This window comes from Phaethon aethereus (assembly GCF_964289735.1).
Source record: "Phaethon aethereus genome assembly, chromosome: 5".
Lineage (NCBI taxonomy): Eukaryota > Metazoa > Chordata > Aves > Phaethontiformes > Phaethontidae > Phaethon > Phaethon aethereus.
The window spans coordinates 21,024,431-21,040,943 of record NC_138579.1 but is presented as its reverse complement, the minus strand read 5'-3'; the positions used below and the strand labels follow the sequence as shown (position 1 = coordinate 21,040,943).

The 16,513-nt window shown below is 38.5% G+C and overlaps 1 protein-coding gene across 1 annotated transcript in view; it reads right to left on the bottom strand.

The window, feature by feature from the left end:
• Nucleotides 1-1,618: 1,618 nt before the first annotated feature.
• The window catches only part of PTPN21 (protein tyrosine phosphatase non-receptor type 21), a gene marked incomplete at both ends in the record, with an annotated part of 35,122 nt that continues 20,227 nt past the window's right edge, over nt 1,619-16,513 (bottom strand). Inside the window, 10 exons of the mRNA XM_082000649.1 lie at nt 1,619-1,747; nt 2,606-2,766; nt 3,312-3,546; nt 3,858-3,986; nt 5,203-5,424; nt 7,971-8,108; nt 10,410-11,875; nt 14,078-14,162; nt 14,677-14,737; nt 16,396-16,475. Coding sequence (XP_081856775.1) covers nt 1,619-1,747; nt 2,606-2,766; nt 3,312-3,546; nt 3,858-3,986; nt 5,203-5,424; nt 7,971-8,108; nt 10,410-11,875; nt 14,078-14,162; nt 14,677-14,737; nt 16,396-16,475 — 2,706 coding nt within the window. The remainder of the gene's footprint in view (nt 1,748-2,605; nt 2,767-3,311; nt 3,547-3,857; nt 3,987-5,202; nt 5,425-7,970; nt 8,109-10,409; nt 11,876-14,077; nt 14,163-14,676; nt 14,738-16,395; nt 16,476-16,513) is intronic.

Here is a 16,513-nt window from a genome sequence, read left to right as displayed (position 1 = left end):
ACTTTTGAACTAGGATTTTCAACTCAGCATCTCAAAATACTTGAAAAGGCAGGTAAAACCACACTGTCCCCATTTGAAAACCACAGACAGAGGATTATTTAGGGATACCATCATTAGATCAGACCCATGGGACAAAATGGAAACTACCAAAGGTATAACTTATCTTCAGATCCATGCCACAGCCATTGACTCACCCACATAGCTACTAAAATACCCACATCTCCAGTGTTACCTCTAAGAGCTCTTACATTTTGCAGGTGTCCTCAAATGGCTTCTGTGGATATTCTCCATTGCAACGCTGCGCAGCGTTAGCAAAAATCTGTTCTAGTACTGACAAAATAATCTGAAAGATTCTACAGAAAGTTCCAGTGCTTTAAAGGCTTTCTTGACTGCGAACACAAGCATTTTTAATGGTCATCTTTGCACTGTGTAAACCAGCAATCATAGCTGCCACACCTCCTCCATTATGTTTTATACTACCATTCCCACTTCACCACTATGCACCTTCTTACTCCAATTTTGGATCTCTCACTTCATCAACTTAAAAGGCTCTTCCTAAAATAACAGGTTAGTAATGGTATATTACCATATGAAACAATGCATGATTATAGTTTCTATGTTTAACTACATAAATAACAGAGAAAAAAAAAGTGCTTAAAACATTTGCATCCACTTTGATTTCAGCCAGTAAAATCAAACTGTCCTCTAAATATATGAATAATACTGAATACGTACTTTCTCTCATTCATCTGTTTCCAGTAACCTTGTAGATAATTAGAATATTTTTCCCCTGCTTGTTGCAGGTAAACATGCATCCACTCAAATGGATGCATGTTTGCATCCATGCAAATCATCTTTCACTTGTCAGTCGTATTACACGGCACTACAACTAACTACCAATAGCCTCCCCTAGTACTTTCCGCATGATTTTTGAAAACTTAGTTCAAACATTGCCAGACTTTTCCTCTGGAAATATTATGCTGTTTAAAAAGTTTTGGATTGTAGTGTTTTGGGGTTTTTAAATTAAAAAATGCTGAATATAAAAATAACTGTCCTTAAAGCAACAGCTTAACATATCTAAGAGCTGCTAATTTTGCTGAGTAAACTAGAGGAAACCAGAAGTTCATTTTAAAAAATATAGATGTATTGTTCTAATATAAAATTGAAAGCAGAATGAAACTGCGTAAGACCTCAACATTCCCCAAGAGCAGGTTTCTCACCCCATGTGCATCTACAGATTTTAGCTTTCGCACAGTTAACAATTATGTTTTAAAACATAATGTTAGTAAAATTGTGCCATATACTTCCATTCCCCAAGACACTTATTTTGCCCAGAGTAACACCACTCTAAAGAACATACATAAGTACTACAGACTGGTACAAGTAAAATCATTCCCTAATATAACTGCAGCTGAACATGGGAAGAATTTAGTGCAGCGAAGATCCTGCTTTGCCCAGACTGTTACACTGCCTCACATTTAACAGTCACATACCAGCCCTAAAAGGTAATTGTGTTGATTCATCACACGAAGAAAACACCAGTGAGAGCAGGTCTGCCTGGACAACTGTAATTTTCTTTCTGTAAACTCCTGCAGTGTCTCTTAGGAAGTGTCAGGGATTATATAAGTCTGGAACTTTTGAGAAACTGAATGAGAGCTCCATAGACGAAAGTATACTGCGAAAGAGTCTGCACCATCATCATTCTCTGCTGCCTCAACATGTCCAGCACTCGTGGGATGTCCAGCATCTGGAGGAAGAGAACAAACCATTACAAGTGACTGGTGAGCAAGGAGACTGGCTTGCACTTTCTCAGCAGGAGGTTCAGAGCAGCACCAGTGATCTAAGGGTGGAATCAGCTGCTCTAATTTCAGCTCTGACAATTCATTGCCCACTCCTGCAGTACGGATTGCACTACACCACTGATCATGACTACCTCCTCATCTGTGAAATATGCATAATGTTAAACTTGCCTATCTCATGGGATATGGGTCTTCACAAATCTAATGGCTACAAAAGTCTGTCACAGTATTAGCACAGGGAGGCACAATGAAACAACCAGTTTGTTGAGTCTCAGCTGGCATATTATATTATTAATAAGCACTTTACAGCTATTCACTTCTGGCTAAAAGCTGACAGGACCAGGTCTTCCTCTATCAAACTACTGCTTTGTCCTCTGCTGAGACTGATACTGAAGTACACTACACTTCGGAACAAAGTATATAATAACAAGCCCATTGACTGGCTACAAAGCATGTTCTTGAATATTGTCCATTAAAACTAAGGCATGAAGTGGTAAAGTCAGGGCAACATCCTGAAATATGCTCAGTAGCCTAGGGCATACCTCATTCCACTCAGTGACTCAATATCTTATGGAGTCAAGAATCCAAATGAGCATCCCAGTACACAGTGTATAAGCGGGCAACTCCAGGAGATTATTAACTTGTGTTGAACTGCCAAGAGGTCTTTCAACCATAGTTGTAAGGGCTCTTCCAAAGACGACATCTTGGAAAAGCTCAGATGAACAGCCATGAAGTATTTTATGTTAGGTTATTTACTCTTCCACTACCTATCATTATTTAAAACATGAGAAAGAAAAAGAGATCACCTCATTGTGTTCCAAGCAAGCGATCATGATCTCTGACAGTATGACCACTCCTGTTCGTCCTACACCTGCACTGCAATGTACCAGTACAGGAGGATTACAGTTTTTAGGATCTGCGGTGCTGTTCGTATGGCGTCGCACTGACTGTATCTCTTCCAAGTATGCTATTAGGTTCAACAAGATAAGAATAATACATTTAGGAGATGAAGCCCCATAAGCCATGCTATTATGCTGCATGACCACCAGAAAACTAGTAATTTAACAAATTACATCCCACAGAAAAATGACACACTGTATAAATCAGTCATATCCCAACTCAAGCAGCACAGGTCTATAAAGATCATCCAACTTTTGTAAGGCTTTCCTTGCCTTGTTCCCCTGTTCCCCACCAAAGGCAACTCGTGGCCATCTTGCTACTGCTGAAACATACTCAAATGTGTAGTATGTGATACAGTTATGTTTTAATCTATATGAACTTTTCGTAAATTATGTATTTGGCTTTAGACATAAACAGTCACTTTAACAAACTGGCAGGTATATTCCTGCCAAAAATATAGTTCAGTATCTCTTGCTTGTGTGAAGAAACCTTTTACAGCAGAATGCTTGGCATACTTATGAAAAGCTAATTCATGTACAGCAGCCATTTTTGGAGGTATTAAAAAACAAACAAAAAAACAACCCCAAAACAAGGCTATTAAATACAACTTACAGAGAAATCCCTTTAAATCCTCTGGACAGCCATGCTCTGGCCAATCAGTATACTGCAGATGCCAAACTGTTCTCTCCTGCCCTGTCAGAAGATGTTTAATCTTCAAACCCGTAGTTGCATAGCAGCCTGAGTCAGTACGGAACCGTGTGGTAATCTTAAATCTTCCATATGTTACCGTGTTGTGTCTTGAACCAAGACGTGGCCAGTATCTGAAGCTTTTTTCTCGCCCACTTTCCTTAAAAGTAAAACACTTGCTTAACAAGAAAGATAAGAACACTCATACAACTAATGCTCCTGTCACGACCATCTCTCTCCTCTATTAAGTTCTACTACAGTGTAAAGGTTTCTCACTAAGTAAACCAACTTTCCAGCGGAAAGGATTTGCAAATCTTTCTGCCAAGGAAAGCAAGACAGAATGGCAAAGGGGTCACTAGAAATTTATCTTTAATTGGTCTTCTTGTTGGAGCAAAGATCCCCTTCCTCTAAGAGATCATAACAAAATCATTGCATAATTTCTGGGAGAAACCTGACTCATTTTATACTCACTTCCTCTGCCGTCACCATAGCTATGATGGCAATCCCTTGCTCCCAGATCATCTGCCAGAAATCCTGACATGTATTCTGCAAAGGGCCCTGTGTAGCAATGTAATCCCACTCTATGCCACCAACAGAGATCTGTAAAAAGACAGAGATTAGATTAGTAATGACTGAAAAGTCCCTCTCCCCAATTCTTAAGTCAGTCATTTGAAGATGCACAAACTGAAAAGAAGACAGGAACACTGCAGAAGTAGAAGCCCACTGTGAGCTACATCTGCCTCCCCTTTTTTAGATGCATTCTGTCACATTAGATGCAGAAGAGACACAATGTTTAAAACTGTATAGGCATAGCTAAATAAATTACATCATAAGCATAACGTAGAAGTGAGTAAATGAAACTGTATTTCTCTTTTGTGAGTTTAAGGTATTCTAGCCAATTTGGGTTTAGAGAAGCTTCCATACCCTGGTGCTGTAAATGCTATTATATGCACTACAAAGTAAGAATTAGCTGATGTTTCCTCAAAAAATATTACCCTTTTTGAGAAGGGTCAGAAGAGTTACTCAACATTTGTGGATGAGCTAAAGTATGGAAACTATGGTACCACGCCAGTGTACAGATTTATTAAAAAAAAAGACACCAACACAACTACAACTGCTGCTTTGACGATCTCAACTCTTTTCAGGGAAAGCATGAAGCCTTGAAGCCATGCACTTCAAGTAAGTAAATGCATTGAAAATTAACAAACTGCCTTGAAGGTTCTTGAAGTCACCCGGCAACTTCTTCACTTTTTTAAACAGAGTTTAAAGCACTAAGGCTGGGGAAAGGGGACAACTTAAGATTATAAAAGAGCGTATTTCCCCCGGCTCCATCTGTTCATCTAACCATCAAAAAAAGGTTAAGCTGGGAGCTAGTTTACTGCCTGTTGTGGATCTTGCCTGAAAGTATAGAAGAGGAAGAAATGATAAGGATTGTCACTGCAGTTCAAAAATATCATAACCATTGCAAAGGATCCTGGTTTGTTATAAAGCTATTTGCCGCCTTAATTCTGCGAAGCATGGACATGCCTTCTGTTAGCACCAATCCACAGAGACACAGGGCAGAGAGAGAAAGCAGACAGTAGATCAGTACAGAAGCGAAATGCAGAAGACCTCTCCAATAATTAACTCTTGATTATTCTAGATAATGAGGAAAAACAGGTTCCTCCTTTCCCCAAAGAAAACTCTGCAGAAGAAGGGAAAGAGAGAGAGAGATAGAGGGATTCTCACTCATCTGACCAAACCAGAATTCATAGCCAAAGCCATTTTTAGTTACCACATTAACTAGAAAATATTTCTCCAACAGTATTTCTCTCACCTTGATATGAGATGCATTGATGTAACCTGTGTTATTTTCTTTGGTTGGGACTAGCTCTACTCTGGTATCATCATAAGGAAGGACATCCTGGAATCTGTTTCTTTCAGCATTTTCAGGAAGCCGAGCTATTGAGCACTCACCATCTATAAGTCTTCTTTTCTGAATGTGCTCATATTCAGTAAACACCATCCCCTGCTCTAACCGTTGTTCTAGAACTTTACACTGAAAAAGAGAACACAGATGAGAATATGCAGTCACGTTCTAAGGCAAGTGTATTTTAACAGAGAATTCATGAAGGACAAAATGTATGCATTTTCCTCTTTCCTTCCTTTACATACTTTTTCAATGCTTTTCCAGCCATTAATGTTTTCACAAACATACCAGAATAAATTAGAGCAACCCTAACCAGCAGGAGTTTTGCTCAAGTGAAAACCAAGAAGCCTGTTATACTTCATTAGGTCTGAATACCACTAGTGAGAGAAAAATTACATCATAGTTTCTATAAAGACAACGCAGTTGGGCAAAGAAATATTTGGCCAAACCAGATAGCTATGCTGTACTGCAAACTGCCTCAAATACCTTTGAATAAGAAATACTCATTAATCTTCCTGCTCAATACAGCATGTTATATTACATAATCTGAAAAGATCTTCTTTAACCTTGCAATAAAAAAAAAATAAAAATTAAGTCAACTTTGTCATTTGGATGGAGAAGAACTCCAAAAAAGTAAAAAGCACTTGCCTCAGTCAATGAGCTAATAATTCACTACAAATATTTTACATTTTCTCAGGCTGAAGATACTAAACTTTGCATACAGCAGCAAAGCCTTCCTAGAACATTTTGCTGCAGCTGATGTGTAACCCAGGATTTTTTCTAGTAGTATAACTCGATCTGTTTTATTTAATAAACTGCTTCCACTCCCCACACCGGTTTATTCTTTCAAAACCAAGTTCTTTCTAAATCATAAGACACTTCTGGAATTCCAGCATCTCTTTGCCAACAATAATTAGAGGAATAATATGTAAGATTTCAGCCAGAAAATTTCATCTATGTCACAAGTCCCCAACCTCTCACAGCAAATGCTCCACGGTATCAGGTCAGAAGAATTGTCTTGTATCAAATAACCATAATGTCAAACGTTGCAAAGGAAGGCATAAAACCTCAATCATACACAATCTGCACATCCATACATCAACTGTACAAACTCCTTTATTATCTTTAGGCTAAATTCGCTCATTTAAACTGATAATTGCATGAACCTGAGCAATGAAACAGGCACTGAATTAACTTTAAAATCATCTTCCAAAATATCTGCAGTCTGGAATTCCTTTCACGTCAACATGTCTGCTCTGCACTGCCTTTTCTCAACTGTTTTAGGAATTACTCCCATTTCATGGTATCTGTTCTGCCTCTACATGACCGCCTGAAGAGGAAGTGTAGTGACATGTCTTTTTCATAAGTTGACTTTATGGATTCTTCTTTTACCTCAACACTTTGGGCAGAGCTAACTGAGTAATAATACGTCTGATTTCAATAAAGGTCATTCCAGGAAAAGATGATAGCTGTAAGTAAGAGGAAATAACCAACACAGGTACAAAATGTATCTCAATAACACAATGTTAATTTTTGTCCCTTAGCATCTTTAAGGAGTATGTGTGTGTGTATATATATATTTTAATATATATAGTTCAAAAAGAACTTCAAACATTTAAATGACAGGCAAATCTCCCTCCTATGGATCTCACTCCAAGCCTTCAAACTCCAACACCAAATTTCTACTGTGTGACTTGAAATTAATTTTCTTGGCCTGTTCCTTAAAACTGCAGCTGGTGAGAGCAGGACTGTTCCTTCAGGTCCTAAACCCTGCCCAGTGACTGTCAAGGAACTGAGCTAGAGGGGGTCTGCAGCTGAGGATGCCCAACCATGCTCAGAACTGGATTCTAAAGAGATCACTGGTTGCAGAATGTACAATAATAACCATAGATCTTGGTGTATCTAGTTGCTCCCTAGTCAGATGTGTGATGACAGCACTGTTCTACATAGCCCTTCACAGGCTGGATATTGACTGTGTTTCACTTTCCTGCACCTATAATGATTTACGACACAGACTGAAGTACATTTACTGACATCGTTTACCCTAACACAAGCAGATGGAGTCATATTTCTCAAAGAATAATCCTCAAATTCTAGAACCTGATGTTCTCTCAGTGACCTGAGATCTTTTACTGAGTTTAAAATTTCTGCAGAACACAAAAGTTCCATCTACATTTTCAGGCATCCACCGAAGGCAAACATAAATATCATCTGCACACACTGTACCCTGGGGATGCAATTTAACTACAAAATTTATTGTAAAAATTGTATTCATTACTAATAATTACAACCAAGTTCAATCTCACACTCAGAATTTTAACTTTCATATGTTTTCAGTCCAGAAAATCCCCAAATTAAGAGAGAACACAGAAAGACTTGGCACAAAAATGTATCAGTAGGTACTAGTTAATTTGTTTCCTGTATGTTCAAAAGGTAACTATAATTTCAATCACTGTCATCTTAAATCTAAAGAAAAATCTGAGTTACACCCAATACTTCTAGCAATGACTTATCAATCAGAAGTCTCATTCTTTATTTTGTTTCTATTCTCAGTATTTGAGTTGCTTTGAACTGGAAGCATTTTAAAGTCAACACAAAGCACCATTCATATGCATTTCATTTTGAAAAATCAGTAGTGTAAAAGAGAAATCAAGCATTAAAAAACTTCAACATACCCGTTCATCATTTGTTGCTCTTGTTGATTCTTCCTTCCTCTCATCTGGCAGAGGCATTCTAGTCAAAGCTAGTCCATTTAGGGCAGCTAGCTTTAGAGGCCCTATTTTTTTTGCATCATTTTTATTCTTTTTCATACCCTACAAAAGAAAAGCTAAAACTTGTAAATATTCTTAAATACCTGATGAAGTTACAAAGCAGAAACCAGATGAGTTCAATTAAGCAAAGGATACTTCTTTGACCCCTTCTACAAACAGCTCTGACTTTTTTTTTTTTTTTTTGATAAGCACTGTAGCAAGAGATTCGGGTGGTGGGACCACATTCCTCCAAGGATACAACACAAGTCTGTCTTCATTCCAGACAGGTTAATGAAACTGCATAAGAATGTTAATTATCCAGAGTTGTCACCTCACACCCTCAGTTGTGAGCTTCCTGGGGAACAATATTTGTCATTCTTGGACAGAATTGAAATCACTTTCCAACCCCTAAAATACATAAAAATGATTCCTTACTAGACTATTCAGTTTGCAGGGACTTTTCTTCCCTACAAGCAGGCATAACAATGAGCATACAGCTTTAAGGTATTTGGATATAGTTAAATGTTTGACTAAGTTGGCAACAAACTGCACATACAAACCATGAACACAGAACTGCAGACAGATCCGAGCCCTGAAGTAGGCCATGAATCTAAATGATTGAAATTACCATTCATTATTGGAGAAAAATACCAAAGGGGGGGGGTTATGAATGAATAAATTCAAATGATTCTTTTAAAAAGTGTAAGAGAAAACATCATTCCTGCAGTTGCTAAGTTGGGTTGTTAAAAAAAACAATGAAAATGTGAGTGTATGTGCTGCTTGAATGATAATCAATGCTTTAAAAAGCTAAATGGTAGTAAGGAATAGGAAGACAAAGCTAAGAGGATAAGACCACATTTAAAAGTGAACACAAACACAACAGTAAGAGTTCATTGAAAAGCAAAATGTGCAAACATTGGCAGGGGCTAGCTTTGTTACCAGGATATTCACATCAATATTGAACATGGAAACGTAATATTCTATTATGCAATGGCACTCTTAAATGTTACTGAACTAGAAAGTATTTTACTGAACACTTCCAGTGAAAAAGTTTTAATATGAATTTCATTTCAAAGGTTGACTTGAACATTTACATAGCTATCAGAAGGAAAAGGCAGGCTATGATTTTGGTAGACACATCAGTGTCTGAAAACATAGTATTTTGTTCTCCAAGAAGATAAGTGACTATCTAAATGTAAACAGAAGAAGGGTATCACCTTTTCCCTATACCCACATAACAAACAGGACGAAGGAGATGGAGAAAAGCATACATAATTATAAAATGAATTGAAGCTGATGAAGGTTCATTTCATTGTCTTCAGCTCCATGTATAGCAAGTCTGACCGACAAAAAATTGTGAGAGCAGTAACTATTTAAATACATAGCTTTTGCATAGGTTAGCTTTTGCAGCATCAGCTCTAAGAGTTACTACAGCAGTAGAAGTTACATGGTAGTTTCACTGCAGTCCAATTTGTGCAGAAAACTATTTGATACAAACTCGGGCAGGCGAAGTTAACAACAATCAAGGCAAAATAATAATAAAAATGGTCTTTCTCCATTAGTATCTGAAATATACCACAGGATACAATAAAGCTGAACAGAAGTTTAAAACAAAATGAATGCTAAAGACTGCCTGTGAAGTTGTACAGACTCACACAGACCTTGACTTCTAAGAGGTGGGAATTACAGGGAAGGTGAAACTGGCCGTTATACACTATTTATGGCTTCATAAGATTGGAGTAGGGGAAAGAGACATGGTACTTCTACATGTAAGAAGTACCTTTAGTGAGGTAAAAACAGCTTGAAGAGAAGGCAAAAGGGAAAGGATATGAAAAAGGGAAGGGATGGAGGAAGGAAGAGAACGCAATGAAAGAATTTATTGCCTAATGCATCAGGTCCCCCTCTTAGGTCACAAGAAGAAAGGAAATCAAAAAAGGAAACATTCAGCTACATCCAATTTTTCAGTGAGAAGAAGATTAGAAAGCTGGTAGTGGAATGGAAAGAGTTGCTTCTGTTCCAGATAACGATAGGTAGGGCAGAATTTGGGATCTAGAAGTGACTTTAAGTTAGCTCATTCTACAGTTGCTAGCCAGGTTAGGTGTATCGGATGGAGACTGCACAGCTGGATTTGTGTGACAGGACTACACAAACAGAACTCAGACATGGCAGAGAAGGGGATGAAAGCTAGCTAAGCAAAGTTAATCAGTGAAAAACAGAAAAATAAAGGTCAAGCTTAAGGTAGCTTTTAATTCACATGTTGTAAAAGCATCTCACGTTTATTAAAAAAAACCCCAAACCTCAAACAAAAACCCCACACAACTCCCACTACAGAACCACCCAAAATGAGGAATAGTATCCACTTACACCTAGCGGGGGAAGGCCTTCCACAATATTCTTCTTCCCAGACAAAAAATCGGACACAGGTCTCTTCTTTACTGAATCTTTCCTTACTCTGTATCTCCCTGATGTTGTAAGATCAGATTCCGACATGGATGGAGTAAGCAGTCCTTCCCCTCTTCTCTGTACCTGGCTTTCTACTAGTAAATGAATGGGGCTCATATCTTTCATTCTCTTTTCTGTCTCTGTAATATGTAATTTAGGCTCAAGAATATGCAAAGGGCCAGCAGATGAAGCAACAGAGCTATAAGGGTAGTTCAGTATTGAATCATGAGAATAACCACCCGTAACGGATGACAGCTGGGTTTGATCTTCAGGGAGAGGAGAGAGACTTGTATTAGCCTTGCTTTCTTCTTCAAATTCTTCTTCTTCCTCACTACTATGAATCAGCATAGTGGCATCTGAAAGGGTTTTCTTATGATCACAGTTTACATTTTCTTCTTGCTCACTTTCTTTTTGCTTTGTCCTCTCCATCAGAATGTTGGGCTGTGACCCTTCTGAGATAACTCTTGGAAGAGCCACATCTGCTGCAGAAGCTGACATGGTCCTCTCTTTAATTCTTATTCCTTCAAAGCTGGGAGTCAAGCCTGCTATTTCAATACTGTTCCTTTTCTGCAGCTGAGCATGGCGTGCCGATGTTAGAGGTTCACTGACTTCCTGAAGAGAATGTGCCACAGGCAGGCTGTCTTCCTGAAATGTCTGGACAGAATGGTGCACTCGCCTTGTGATAAGATCTGGATTGCTGCTGCTAATGTAGATATGTCGTGAAAGGTCTGGAGTACTATTTGCAGGTCTTGGGTACGGGTATGGGGGAGGTGGTCGATAGACTTGGGTCTTCATTATATTTGGTGCTGGATAGTCCTGAGCCTGGAGCTGCACATTTGTCAGCTCAGGAACACTGACTGCCCCAACAACTGGGCGCTTTTCAGGAGGATAGGGATAGGGGGATTGGCTATGAAAACTGTAGTTCAGGTTAAATGGATAATGGTTAGACTGTGGGGAAGTGAAGTGAGCATGTTCTCGTATTTCAGGTTGACTGTAAACTAAGGCATCAGGCCTGCTGTAAGCATATGAATTGCTGATGTTAAGATTTCTCATTGAATGACTCTGCCTATCTGTGTGCACCATTCCCCTGTTGAGCTGTCTCATCACAGTTTCGTAGTCTGGCGTGGGACGATAAGAAGGTGGTATTAGTGCACTATGTCTGTGTGATGGGACATAATCAGTCCTGAGGACGTCACTTCCAGTAATGCTTGGGTTAGAGGACATGGGGGACGGCTGCAAGTAATGCTGTGGATTGTTCAAGGAGTTTGTGCTATGTGCACTATAGACACTACCATTGCGGATCCGACCACTGTAGTCATGAGGGGCTCTATCCAAGCTAGTCTGAGAGTGACAGTAGTATCCATTCTGATTGCTCACAAAGAGGTTATCTGAAAGTAAAGTTTAAGAACAATCTTTATGTCCAAGACATCAAACAAAGATATCCTCTATTAAGAAGTAGCTAACCAATGTTTGAGATTTTCAACATCTCAGATATTCTTAGCTGTGTATTGCAATGAGAAGGAAAAAAAACCCCAAACAATCCCAGCATTTTTTGCTGTTGTTGATACCTAGGATATCTATTCCAGAGTAACCTATTATGTTCATTTAGATGATGCAAATTCCTAGTGGAAAGCATTGTCTTAGTTTAAGAATGGCTTTCTTCTGTTTAGGATAGGTTTGCTAAGTTTCAGTCCAAGTTAAACAATAACCCATATCAATCTTAAACCACACTAATTGAAAGAAAGAATGTCTACACCAGGGTTTGCACTAATGTCATGAGATCAGTTTAAACAGCAAGAAAGGCAAAAAAGCAAACAAACAAAAAAAAAAAAAGTACCACAAACCCAAGAACACCCCCACAACAACCAAACAAAAAACCCCTCACTCTTCTCCCCCCTGACAGGTCGTAAGTAGATACAGTAACACAAGACCTTTAAAAAAAGAAAAGAAAAATCAAATTAACTTTTGTCCAGAAATTTTGGGGACAGTTTAAACCACCACCATATCTTGTTTGCACATTTCTTTACCCACTCTGATGGGTAAAGAAAGTGATCCAATGTTGAGATATATATATAATATACATATATATGTATATTATCCAATATACATTTAAAAATTTAACCATTACTTCATTGGATGTACAATCTGCCAAGCTCCAGAAGAGAACAATTCAGTCATTGTTTTAGATGCCTTTCATGATTTAACTTTTCAGGTTCACCAAAATAACTGCCACACTTATGTTAATGAATTTGCTGACAATCAAAAATTCTTTTGTTTGTGAAAAAAATGTTCAAAAACAGGACATGTGCAGTAGCAACACAATATTGGAAAGAATTCCATGACACTCTGAATTTATATACCTGTACCTTCATGAATACTTGTGTAACTCTAGATAAAAACGTGCTTATTCCCTTACCAGTGAGTTGTTAAGAGTACTTTTTTTATCCAGCTGACTCGTAGGACTGGAAAGTCCCTATCAAAACTGAGGCAAGTTTGCAGAAGATTAGATTAAGCCCTTCAGGGCAGCAACTTTGTTAATTAAAGACACAATGTGTCAGCAATCAAAACAAAGGAGAGAAAGCAGCCATGACTCCACTGTAAACCGCTTAGATTAGGAGTGTGCATTCCTTGAGAATTCTAATTAGGGTTTGCTTGGGTTTTTTTCTTTCCTTTTTCCAATCAATTGTGTATCAATTCCATAACTCGCAGACTTCCTTAGCCTTTGAATTCCCCACCACCCTGCAGTCTAGCAAACTCTGAGAGAAAATTCTCTGTTCCTGCATCCTGGGTTTAATTTTTATTTTTTTGTTTGAATTCTCTGGGGGCTCAGCTACTCTTTCCAGCTATTAAGATCAATACTGACAAGGATCTCACAATGCCATAATGTGCCAATTTGGTACATGAACCAAAAAACCTGACAGTCAGCTTCAACTCACACAAGGCACCACAGTCCATAGTTGCTTGTATATGCTATCATAACTAATTTGCTCATATCCATAGAAGAGGATATGGAGGAGAGGCTGAGGGAACTGGGGTTGTTTAGCCTGGAGAAAGGAGTCTCGGGGGAGACCTTATCACTCTCTACAACTGCCTGAAAGGAGGTTGTAGCGAGGTGGGTGTTGGTCTTTTCTCCCAAGTAACAAGCGATAGGACAAGAGGAAATGGCCTCAATTTGCACCAGGGGAGGTTTAGATTGGATATTAAGAAAAATGTCTTCACCAAAAGGGTTGTCAGGCATTGGAACAGGCTGCCCAGGGAAATGGTTGAGTCACCATCCCTGGAGATATTTAAGAGATGTGTAAATGTGGTGCTTAGGGACGTGGTTTAGTGGTGGACTTGGCACTGCTAGGCTAACGGTTAGACTTGATGATCTAAAAGGTCTTTTCCAACCTAAACAATGCTATGATTCTATTCCACATTATCTTATATGCCTAGAGTAGCAGCAAGCACTTCAATGAGTGCTGTAGTACAAACCTATTCCATGTTCACCCTATGAATTTATTCAGTACTAGCTAAACTAGCTATAAATGCCAATTATACCTTTTACCTTCTAAAGTTGTGTACTGTGGCCTTGGATTTAATGAACTTACCTTGGGAGGATGCATATGGTTCAGTATAATGACCATTGTAATGCAGCTGAGGTGGTGGAGGCATCATATACGGCTGGGGTTTGGGCTAAGAAAGCAAGCATCATATTGTTAGTTAAAAAATCATGATTTATTTTTAAAATAATCTTGAAGATTTTCTATACATAATGTATAATATCATCTGTAATACACATACAAAGCCTTAGCCTTAAACCATTTCTCTAAATCTGCAATGTAAGTTTCTCCTGTGAGGTCATACAAGAAACAATTTAAAAAAAAGAAACAAAACTAAAACCACACACTACCACCCCAAGACTGTATCTTGCGGTCTGACATCTAGAAGAGTCTCCTATAGGAGTCTCCTAGAGACAGAGCAATCAAACTAAAAATAGAAGTGCTTAAAATATTTTTCATTGCAATTATTTTAATTCCATTATTCAGATATTACATAGCAGCTCTTTCTACAGGTCAAAAACAGTTCCTCACACACCAGACTCATCTTGTTCACTGCTCATTTTATTTAATCGAGGGAAACCAAGGTCTGATTCAAAGCCAACTGAAATCCATAAAAGTGCAAAAATAACACTATTTGCTCTCCTTACCATAGACATCCTGGATGAAGACCGCCTTCTAACAGGATTCACTGTAACAGGTTGGGTTTGTCTACAGAAGAAATTTTATGGTGAGAAATGACTCTTAACACCACCAAGACCTATTTCAAACCTTGGAATGTGCTCATACTGTAAGTTAACTGTTCCACAAGAGCAGACATAAAATTATTTACAGAATGTAACGTTACAGATGTTACAAGAACTGGAAAGCGTGACTATACTGCATAAGCATTTGTATGTTCTAACACTCAAGCTAATGGTAATAAATTTTCATAATTTGTTGGATTGCCTCCAGGATGTAAGGTTCAGAAACCCTACACTCCTTTTTCCCTACCCTACATTGCACCTGTACTCTGCATCTTGCAACAAGACAGAGGTCAAAAGACAGAAGAATAATACAAATGCAGGAACTGCCAGATTTCAGAAAGATGATTTTTCAGCTCACCCTTTGGGAAGTGAAGGACGAGAAAGGATTGGAAAGCGTGGAAGGGAAAGAATGAGGGAAGATTTCTGAGAGCCCTCCTCAGGTGGAGAGTCCAGGGAGTCTCTAAAAACAAGGTACGTACAGATAAAGAAAAAAGTGAACTTAATACAGGCATGCATAAGAATTTTCTGCAGCAGAAGCAGATGAGAGGGAATCTTAGAGTAATCAGGAAAGTTTTTTTGAAGAATTTACCTATTAATAAAACCATTTTGTGATAAGTGTTGAAATAAGTAATCCTTGAGACTGACATTCAATACAGGACTATAGAACTGACATTATTCAGATAGCAATGCACGAGTCCCACAAATGCACCACTACTATCAACATTTCTTATCCCTCTCAAAAGGCAGACAGGTTTATAAGCTTAGAAGTATCAGGTCTACTCTATTCAAAATTAATCTTACTCTTCTAAAATAAGTTAGCATTAAACACACTAGCAAGTCATCTGTGGTACAAAATATTCCATTATCTCTCCACTTGCCTCAGCAAATTTTGGACCAACCCCTCCACAGCTATCCTCTCGTATACAAAGAAGAGGAATGGAACATTTCAGAATCGTGCTTTTTTGACAGTCTATTCACTGGATCTAATTCTCTCTTTTTTGACTGAAGTAACTTAACTGAAGGAAAGCTGTACCAGTGGAGTAGCTCAAATTCCAGCCCTTGATTTACAAGTTGGAAACCAGCCCATTTAAATTTAATTTGATAAATTGTATTAAATTTACTTTGCACTGGTGCTACTTGAGCTATACGGATTCCATGGATATCCAAAGGACCACATACCTCTCAGCTGTCAATCCAGCACATTTCAGGAGTGCTTCACATACACTTCCCACCCTTTTAAAGGCCTCTAGCATGTCCTTTCAGAGCAGTTCACCCAAACCCAGGCCAAAATCCCAGTGATTCCAGTAGCTCACAAACATTCTAGCAATAGCAACCCCCAAAGCAACTAAAGCCTGCCACAGCACTGAGATCCAGCAGCAGGGGCCAAACACTACTACTTTTGGTAAGACTTCAGTGTTCAATGTTGTCCTCCATTATAAAGCAGAACATGTTTGAGAAACTGGTGGTAAGTATTTTCTCAAAAAAGATTAAGAAAAAAACCCCAAGTCATTAATTACTACCATCTAAGAAGGACAGTAAAGACATTACAGAAGTTATAAATGATTTCACTTCCCAATGGAAGCTTCAAGGGCACCAAGAGTTCTGCTAATGTATTCTACTTACAGGCTGCATTTATTTAGTCTGTAAAATTTGTGTCTAGCCACACACATCCTCCACACGTATTTTGCTGTTTCCATATCTTCCTGCCAAAAAACCACCAAAATTTGCATATTAGGCTGAA